At 43.1% G+C, this 10,026-nt stretch overlaps 2 protein-coding genes across 3 annotated transcripts in view; one reads left to right on the top strand and one right to left on the bottom strand.

Annotated features, from left to right (window-relative positions):
• DARS2 (aspartyl-tRNA synthetase 2, mitochondrial) overlaps nt 1-7,419 on the bottom strand; it is a 23,869-nt gene extending 16,450 nt beyond the window's left edge. Inside the window, exons 1-5 of the mRNA XM_005867672.2 lie at nt 6,735-7,419; nt 6,022-6,121; nt 2,257-2,323; nt 642-743; nt 164-259 (exon numbers count right to left, since the gene is read on the bottom strand). Of these exons, the coding sequence (XP_005867734.1) occupies nt 164-259; nt 642-743; nt 2,257-2,323; nt 6,022-6,121; nt 6,735-6,858 (489 nt within the window). The 5' untranslated portion in view covers nt 6,859-7,419. The remainder of the gene's footprint in view (nt 1-163; nt 260-641; nt 744-2,256; nt 2,324-6,021; nt 6,122-6,734) is intronic.
• CENPL (centromere protein L) overlaps nt 1-10,026 on the top strand; it is a 36,002-nt gene that overhangs the window by 7,037 nt on the left and 18,939 nt on the right. The window contains exon 1 of one of the 2 annotated variants that reach the window (XM_005867673.2): nt 7,635-8,101. The exons of the other annotated variant lie outside the window; for it this stretch is intronic. The gene's annotated coding sequence lies outside the window, so the exon portion shown is untranslated. Of the gene's footprint in view, nt 1-7,634; nt 8,102-10,026 lie in introns of those variants that run through there. 2 annotated transcript variants of the gene reach the window in all.

Below are 10,026 nucleotides of genomic sequence, written 5' to 3'. Positions count from 1 at the left end.
TATACAGGAGCGGGCAGGGCAGCAAGCTATGAGGGGGGAGGGGGGAGGGGAATTACAGGAGGGCGGGGCAGCGGGTGGAGAGCTACAGGAGGGCAGCAGCAACCTACTGGCGCATGGATTTGTGCATAGGGCTACTAGTTTTATTAATAACAGAGGATGGCACCTTCATAAAGTCCTTAATTTCAAAGGGCAGCTTCTTGCACGGATTCAGAAGTTCAGCTGTTTTAACCTTGATTTCAATGTCACCTGTTGGCATTTTCTTAAAGAGAGAGAAGAGACCTATTTAAAAATTTACTCATCAGGATATGTACACAGTGAACATTTGTAAAATACATGATTTACTTAAGTATGTAAAGTACACAGGTGCTTAGTGTGTAGTCTAAATGTTTGTACATGATTTTGACATTCTTATGCATACCTGTGGCTGATATGATCATTAACAAATATCTTAACATGCATATTTATATCAGTGTGTGTGTTTATAGTGAAGATTTTGAAATCTGCAGGTTCATTCATAGAACTTACAGAGCTTTAGTGCCTGATGTCCAATAGGTGCTCAGCCTCTGTTGCCTGAATGTGTAGACAGACAGTGCAAGTGTATACGGTGAAATTTACACAAATACAGTGTCTAAACTACTAACTGGGTTCTCTTGTCCTGGAGGCCGGGAAACCACTGTCCCAGACACTTGCACCACAGATTCCATGGGGGCGTCACATAAAATCTTCTTCACGGAAGCAGCGGACTACAGAAAAAGAGGGGAAAACAGTTCCAAGAAACACATGAATTTAAAGGAATCTGTGCTAACTCTAGTCTATGGTTTAGAAAAATGATAATACTCAGAGCTTAATTGCTATAAATACTGGGGCTGCCCTTAATGACTTTATTAAAGAACTTGGTAAACTGCCTCACAATTTTGACTCCAGTTAATACAGCAAGTCAAACTCTTAACTAAGAGTGTAACAATGTTTTCCTTAAAGGGAAATAAGGAAAGAAACGATTAATGCAAACAAATCCCACATACATACTTGAAAGGCAACTGTTTCCAGAGTTAGTCTTCGGGTCAGTTAAGTCCCACAGCAATAATGGAGTCTAAAGGTTAGCTATGCTCATTTCTAGATCCTGAGATAATTCATTGCTCTTATTTCAAACACTAAAAGCTGAGTAAATAAATTTTTTCTTAGGCATACAAGCATTACAATAGAAACCAATGTTGCCCAACAACTATGATGAGAGAGCTTTATTTCATCTAATTTTAATGGTAATTATTTTTAGCAAGTAGTACCTTCGCAAGGCTCAGACTTCAAAGGAAACGAACAGATATACAGTGAAGTCTCCCTCCTATCCTTGCCCTTTAGTTTCTCTTCCCAGACACTCACGGATCCTTCCAGGGACACATCATGAAATACACACATGCACACCTCCTTTTTAATACAGACGATAGCACTCCTGTTTTGTTTCCTCTATCAACATACCTTTCTTTTTCCATATTAGTTCATAAAGAGCTACTTTAACCTTTTTTCTATGGCTCTCAGGATGTGCATTTTTTATGTCACTCTCTTATTGGGGGAACAACTAGGTTCTTCCCAATTGTTTTGTTTCTATTAAAAATAATCCCGCAATGAAAAACCTTCTATTTATGTCAGTTTGCATCTGTGTAAGTCTAGGTGTAAGATGCTTGTAAGATAACTGACTAGAAGTGGAAGGGATGGTTGAAAGGATAGATGCACTTCTAGTTTTGATGTTGCCAAATTGCCCTCTATGGAACTAGTGCCATTTGGACTCCCTCCATGAATGTAGGAACGCTTGTTTTCCCAAGCAGTGTGTTGTCAATCCGTGTGTCAAAAATAACAATTCTGTGTAGTTATCTCTCTACCTATGAGTGAGGTCGGGCATATTTCATACATCTAAAAGCCGTTTATATTTTCTTTTTCTTTTCTGTAAATTTTATGTTCATGTCCTAGGTTCATATTTCTGCTGGGTCACTGTTTTTGTTTTTAATTTGATCTGTAGTAACCTTTTAGATATTAGCAAAATTAGCCCCTGTATTTGATGTGCTCATTAACAAATGTCTCATTTATATTTATATAGGTGTATGTTTGTGATGAACATTTTCCCCCAGTTTGTCATTTGTCTCAATGTTGTTTGTATTTTTTTAAGTTTTTATTAACTTTTGAATTTCAAACCTCAAACGTATTTAGTTACCCTGACCACAGCATCAAAGAGGCTTTTAGTAACAGTAAGAAACCTTCCATTACCTCATCCTGAGGAATGAGAACTTGAACAAGCCCCTGGAAATCTCTTAACACCAGGAAGATGTTTTGCCTGATTAATGAAGAAAATGAACACGTTAGGATAAAATCTCTGAGCCCAAAATTTAAGCAGGCAAAGCAAACTAAACAAACAAAAGATCCATATAATTTCTCACATTTATTATAATAAGTAACATGTATTTTTATTAACTACTAGTGTCCCGGTGCATGGATTCATGCACATTGAAAGGAAATTAATTACAAGAAATATTTTGATATATTAATATAGATATTTGAGTCTTGCTAATGAAAAGAAAATAGGATTCTACCGAGTCTCCTATCTACCTACTCCAGGACTTCTGTGAGGATCACATGAGGCAAGGGAAAACGCTTCACAAACATTTGGTTAAACTATAAAATGTTTGCACCTGGCTATAAAGCAAGTTGGGTTCCTGGGCTGAAGAAACTCCAAGGATGCTAGTCACTAGGGAGAGGAAGCTGGGCGTTGCTACGTGATGTTATTACCCCGCGCCCACAGTGACCGTTTCTGGACTGGGCTGTGGGCTGCATTTTGTGCCATGGGGTCTTGGCGGCGTTGGCTGTGATTTGGTGTTGCTCCGGGGTGGTGGTGGAGCCCGTGTCCCACTTGGGGGAAGCTGAGCGTTGGTTTGTCGGCGCCAGGTCTGTGGTGCTGTTCATTTTTAAATGACCAGTGCACATCATAGCTACTGGTAGGACGGACAGACACTTAGCCTTTTATATATATAGATATATATAGATAGTCACGAAATTTTCTATGTAGGTGGTGGTGGAGCCCGTGTCCCACTTGGGGGAAGCTGAGCGTTGGTTTGTCAGCGCCAGGTCTGTGGTGCTGTTCATTTTTAAATGGCCAGTGCACATCATAGCTACTGGTAGGATGGACAGACACTTAGCCTTTTATATATATAGACAGTCATGAAATTGTCTATGTAGCTTTTTTTTTTTAATCCTCACCTAGGGATATGTTTATTGATTTTAGAGAAAGGAAGGGAGAGAGAGAAAAAAAAAAACATCGAGAGAGAAACATTGATGAGTTGCCTCTGGAATGCACCCTGACTGGGGATCAAACCTGAAACCTCAGTATGTGCCCTGACCAGGGATCGAACACGAAACCTTTGGGTATATGGGATGACACTCCAACCAACCGAGCCAGGGCTCTATGTAGCTTATTAATGAAAAAAATCCAAAAAACTTCTTTTTGTTTTCAATTTTTATTGGCTATACTAGAGGCCTGGTGTACAAATTCATGCACGGGTGGGGTACCTCAGCCTGACTGGTGATTAGGGCCGATTGGGGTTGGCCGGCCAGGGGGAGGGACCGCAGGAGGTTGGCTGGCTACGGGAGGTTGGCTGTGGGAGCGCACTGACCACCAGGTGGCAGCTCCTGTGTGGCGTGTCTGCCCCCTGGTGGTCAGTGTGCATCATAGTGACTGGTCGACTGGTCATAACTTTCATTGGCTTAGGTCAGTGATGGCGAACCTATGACACGCGTGTCAAAGGTGACACGCGAACTCATTTTTTTGGTTGATTTTTCTTTGTTAAATGGCATTTAAATATATAAAATAAAGATAAAAAATATAAATCTTTGTTTTACTATGGTTGCAAATATCAAAAAATTTCTATATGTGACACGGCACCAGAGTTGAATTAGGGTTTTTCAAAATGCTGACATGCCGAGCTCAAAAGGTTCGCCATCACTGGCTTAGGTCTTTACAAGAAAATTTTATTAAATTTGAAAACTTTCCACATATTAAAATCCAAGAGAAAAAAGATTTAAAAAATGTTTTAACTTTCATTGGCTTAGATCTTTACAAGAAAATTTTATTAAGTTTGAAAACTTTCCACATATTAAAATCCAAGAGACTATTTTAGGATACTAAAAACATCTGATTGGACATTTTTGAAGTACAGCAATATAAAGCCTTTTCCTAAAAAAAAGATACAATCTAAAATTTTCTAGAGGAGGTCCAACTACTAATTTAATATCTCTATAAACCATCAAAAGGTCCCCCAAACCCCAACATTTTTAGCATTCAATCTACATTTTTCATATTGTCTTTACTACCAACAAGAGGTTCAGAAAGCCTCCTCTGATTTAAAAAAATATATATATATTGATTTCAGAGAGGAAGGGAGAGGGAGAGATAGAAACATCAAGGATAAGAGAGAATCATTGATCTGCTGCTTCCTGTACGGCCCACGGGATCGAGCCCACAACCCGGGCATGTGCCCTGACTGGGAATCAAACCATGACCTTCTGGTTCATAGGTCGATGCTCAATCAGTGAGCTATGCTGGCTGGGCACCTCCTCTGATTTTGAGAAGATAAAATCAACAAATTTATGGGTCAAATGTCCGTCCATTTGGGACATATTCTTTAAAGAGGTCACACTATCTATATATTTGGATCTCTTCAATGTGAATTACTGTATTATTCAGAAATGTTCTAGAATACAACAACAAAAGAGCTCTAATCTTAAAGAATCATGTTCTCTACCTAAATTTAGAATAAAATAAGCTTGTTCATGCTCTTGGAACTTACTAGCTGGCCTATTCCCAATTACTAGTCTTTGGGAGTTTTAAACTAAAAAGTTAAATTCCGTGGCTGAAAGTCTTTTTATAAGAAAGTGTTTATTAGACCATTGCTACCAAAAAAAACACACAAAAAAACCCCAAAAAACAAAAACCACAACAACACAAAAAAAGACTGGTCTTGGGGCATGGAGCAGCATGGTTAGATAGAAAAAAAAACAGCATGTCCGTTATCCCCGAATTTTGCAAGTGTTTTTATACCTGAAACAGGGAGAAAGGTGTGACGCCTTAAATAAATGAGGCATGGGGCCCGCCGGCCTCACGTTTGACATGCTTGGAGCCGTTCTGAAAGAACGAACATTAGCTATAGACAAAGGGAATAGGTGAAGGTGAAGCAGGGCTACTATGGGCTAGGGCACAGCAGCAGAATCTGTAAAGCTCATGTGTGAACAAGAAGCAGAGGCTGCTGGGGTCTAACAGGCCTGGCTATTCACTCTTTTTATATAATCTCAGAAACAGCCACCTGGATGTTAATTATAATTCCAACATACACAAGGCCTGGCTATTCACTCTTTTTATATAATCTCAGAAATGCCACCTGAATGTTAATTATAATTCCAACATACACGAAGGCCGTGGTTGGCAAACTGCGGCTCTCGAACCACATGCGGCTCTTTGGCCCCTTGAGTGTGACTCTTCCTAAGCCTTAGGCGTACCCTAATTAAGTTAATAACAATGTACCTACCTATATAGTTTAAGTTTAAAAAATTTGGCTCTCAAAAGAAATTTCAATTGTTGTACTGTTGATGTTTGGCTCTGTTGACTAATGGTTTTGCCGACCACTGCACTAAGGAGTGTGAGCAGTCTTTTGTTGGTTTTGCACTATAGCTGTTAACCAATTAACCCCTTTATCTCTTCCTTCGCCCTCTGACCTGCAGTAATTTAATTTAGGACGTCTCAGAATTTTCTTGTCAGGAGACTTCAACCCTTGTTTGTAAGTCAAGGGGCATTTCTGTTCATTGGTGGATCACACTTCCTTATACCCTTCAACATATGCTAGTGGTACTTACTCAGAGTAACAGTATTTGGGCCTTTCAAAACAAAATGGAAAACTTAACGAATTTTGAGAATCTTGTAGGAGTTGCAAAGCTTTTACTCTTCTGACAACACTACGCATTCTTACACCATCTGCGTCAATTTACCTTCGGTACTGAATCCATCCACACAAGGTGACTTCTTGGCCTAAGTGCGAAGAACGCAACTCTCCACACGTGTTGGTCCGGGCAACAAAGCTACTGAGTTCTAAAGAAAAAAGAAAAAAGCAAGATTAAAAATCTATTTCCAAACTGCTTAAAAATAAAGACTTCAAATCACATCATCTTAGGTATTTCATGTCCATGGATAAAATTTATAAAGTAAATCTAAGTACGTAATTTGATTCAATCACTATTAAATCTATAATGTCAAAGGTAAATGTGTCAAAAGCCAACTAAATAACTGTCTTAAATTTTTGCCTTATGTTAGGAAATCAAAATTTTCTTCATCACCAAGCATTTGCATTGACCTAAAATTACCCTATTCTTAATAGCTCAGCACAGATCCTTCCCATACCCAATAGGACCTTAGGAATCACGGAAGTTGGATGGTGCAGTGACTAACTTTAGTGTGAAAGTGGAACAGTCACCATGTACACTTAAAAATTTTGAGATTTAGTAGCATTAACTGAAAGCCTATCTATGTGGCTCATTTTCTGGTCTTTTTAAACTCCAGGCAAACACACACACTATAGTATAAGAAAGGAAGAGGGTGAATGATCTGCTTTTACATTAAGACCATCCATCCAGTTAAGACTAGCGGGGAATGGAGAACAGGAGAAAGTGCGTTCCGGAGGTCACGAGCTCCTCACTGCTTTCACCTGGAACGCTCCGTCGTGAGCTCAGCTGCAGACTTCTGGATGGAGACCGACCGACCAGCAGCGCGATCCTTCCGGTGGGTGTGGCCAAGCCCCTATTTAGCCCAGGTAACCAACTGGAGAACATGTTGAAGCCGCTGGAGGGCGAGACGCTCACGGATCCCACACTGCCGGTGCTGGACGGTGGTCAACGATCATTTTTGGAAATACACGCGAATCCCTTAAAATGCTAGGAGTTCCCACGTTCTGCTCCAGTATTTAAGCCCTTCTCCGCTGAACATTCAAGTACACGTGTCTGGACAGCGAATCGATTTACAAGGTCTTTGGGGTCCTTGGAGAGTGGGTAGAAGAAAGACCTTTCTCTCCTTCTCCATGCATCAGTTTCCACTTCTGCTAACAAACACAGCTGCGGCCAGATGTACAAGGACGCGTCCTCACAGCAGCGCAAGAGGGAACCCCACGCCCAGGGAGAGACTGAAGGGGCCGGTCATCAAGCGCACGCCCTTCCTTTCCTTCCGCGCTTCCCCAAAGGTTCCCGCGGCAGAACCGGGAAACAGGGAGAACCCAGCCTCGCGTTTCAATTCTGGCGCCGACCTCGGATATTCAAAATGAGGAAGAGGGCAAATCCAAAACGTTGTGAGGGTCCGATTCTCCCGGCACAGCGGCAGGGTGAACCAAGCACTCCTCAAAGCGCTCGCGAGCGCCCAAGACTACGGTGAAGTCAATCAACCAATCAGAGCGGAGGCCCCGCCGCCATGCTTAGTGCGACCGGAAATTGGAAGGAAAGCTTCGCGCCGTTGGGAAACCGCTGTCCGTCGCCGCGCGCTTTCAAACGTGAGGCTAATGGTTAGATTGCTCGAACGTGCCCTCAGTAAAAATGGCGACCGTAGTTGCTTCACTGACTTGGAATTCGCGCCTGGGAGGCTTCCGGCGTCGGGCCGCAGTGTGAGTCGGGAAACGATTTTAAACGAGGCGGCGGCGGCGAGCGAGTGAATTGCGGATTTTCAACGGCGGCTTTTGGCGGCTGGGCTGGCCTTGCCTTGGCACCCGAGAGGCTCCGGTGGAGCGTGCCAGGTGGGACACCCTGTCCCTTGCCTTTCCCCTCCGCGGGCAGAGGCCGACTCGGCAGGAGCGAGGGTCGCAGAGCTGGTGGCCGGGTCCGCGGAGCTGTCCCGCGGGGTGAAGTCGCAGCGCTCCCCCCGGCTTCCAGGGAGCGGAAGTGTCCCCAGTGGGCCGGCCTCGCCCTTAGCCGCCCTTTGGGCGGCTTTTGTACCTCAGGGGATGTCAGTCTCGGCGACGTGCTGGGCCCAGCTTTGAAGAATGACTCGTGACGCCGGCGTGGGGGACAGCGTCATCGCGGCACTTCACTGGTAAGATGCTTTGTGGGGGTTCAGGCCTGGCAGTGAGCTTGACATTTCGCCCTGTTGCGTGGTCGTTATCCTTACGGTTTCGTGTGTTTCGGTGTCTTTCGCCTGCACTGTGTCCCCAGCACCCGCCGAGCCCCGGCCTGGGCGCGGTGGCGATGGAGAAGGTAGTAGAGTCAGGGTTCCTTCCTTCACAGATTTCACGGGAGAAAAGCAACGACGCTGTGAGCGTGTGTTCTGAGCTACAGGTGCAGGGGGACTCGGCGGGAGAGCGAGCGAATTTTAACCTAATTCAAAAGTTAGGAAAATACTTAGTAAACATGTATTACCTAGGTTTTAAATTTTATTTATTTTACATACAAAATTATATTACTTATATTAGTTTTAGGTGTACACTACGGTGATCTGACATTTGCATACTTTACAATGTGGTCATCTCACTAATTGTAGTAACCTGTGTCCGAGTGCCAATTTATCACCCATCCCCTAGCCCCCATCTGACAACCATCAGTTTGATTTCTTTCTGTGCTTTTTTTTTTTTTTAGATTCCACACATAAGTGAAATCATATGGTACTTGTCTTCCTCTGACTTATTTCACTGAGCATAATACCCTCTATCAGTGATGGCGAACCTTTTGAGCTCGGCTTGCCAGCATTTTGAAAAACCCTAACTTAACTCTGGTTCCGTGTCACATATAGAAATTTTTTGATATTTGCAACCATAGTAAAACAAAGACTTATATTTTTGATATTTATTTTATATATTTAAATGCCATTTAACAAAGAAAAATCAACCAAAGAAATGAGTTCGCGTGTCACCTCTGACACGCGTGTCATAGGTTCGCCATCACTGCCTAGGTCCACCCATGTTGTTGCAAATGGCAAGATTTTTTCCCACGAGGAACATTTCATTGTATATATGTACCACTTTATCCATTCACCTATGAATGGACCCCTAGGTTGCTTCCACATCTTGGCTATTGTAAATAATGCTGCAGTGAACGTAGGGTGCAGATAGCTTTTCGAATTAGAGTTCGTTTTCTTTGGAAAACGCCCAGACGTGGGATCGCTAGGTGGTTTGGTAGTTCTGTGTTCAGTTGTTGGAAGAACCTCCGTACTGGTTTCCATAGCGGCTGCTTCAGTCTGCATTCCCGCCATCTGTGCGTGAGGGTTCCCGTCTCTTCACATCCTCACCTGATCTTGTTTGTCGGTTTGCTAATGACCGACAGGTGAATTGCTCAACAATTCTGCAGGCCGATAGGTAGCTTACTTCCTTTTCCCCTGTAGGTGGTGCCCTAGGTACGTTCCTATTTTCTCTGACCTGCTCTCCTTTCCCTCTGGGATTGCTGGAAAATGCCCTGATGGTGGGAGTCCCTATGTGACCGGCTGGCCTGGTAATGGTGGGGCAGTGTGGTGTGGCCCTGGTTTTGAGAGTTCCCAGAACTCCCTCCTACCCCCCCTCCCCTGTGCTTTTGGCTTTTCCGGGCTCTGGGGGGGGCGGGGTGTGGAGGAGAGGAGGCAAGTTCTCGATCCAGTTATGGATGTTGGCAATGTTGTGTGTTTGCAGCTTCCCAGCCATCTTTACCGGGTTCTGCTGCATGGGGAGTTGGGAGGGGATATGCTTTTTCCGTGAGGCAAAATGTGGGTACAAGGAAGTATATGAAGATGGACCAAAATGAGTGTTACAGACTCAGTGATGGCAAACCTATGACATGCGTGTCAGAGGTGACACTCGAACTCATTTTTTTGGTTGATTTTTCTTTGTTAAATGGCATTTAAATATATAAAATAAATATCAAAAATATAAGTCTTTGTTTTACTATGGTTGCAAATATCAAAAAATTTCTATATGTGACACGGCACCAGAGTTAAGTTAGGGTTTTGCAAAATGCTGACACGCCGAGCTCAAAAGGTTCGCCATCACTGACCTA

Source organism: Myotis brandtii, unplaced genomic scaffold, assembly GCF_000412655.1.
Source record: "Myotis brandtii unplaced genomic scaffold, ASM41265v1 scaffold250, whole genome shotgun sequence".
Lineage (NCBI taxonomy): Eukaryota > Metazoa > Chordata > Mammalia > Chiroptera > Vespertilionidae > Myotis > Myotis brandtii.
This window is presented reverse-complemented; position numbering and strand designations above follow the sequence as displayed.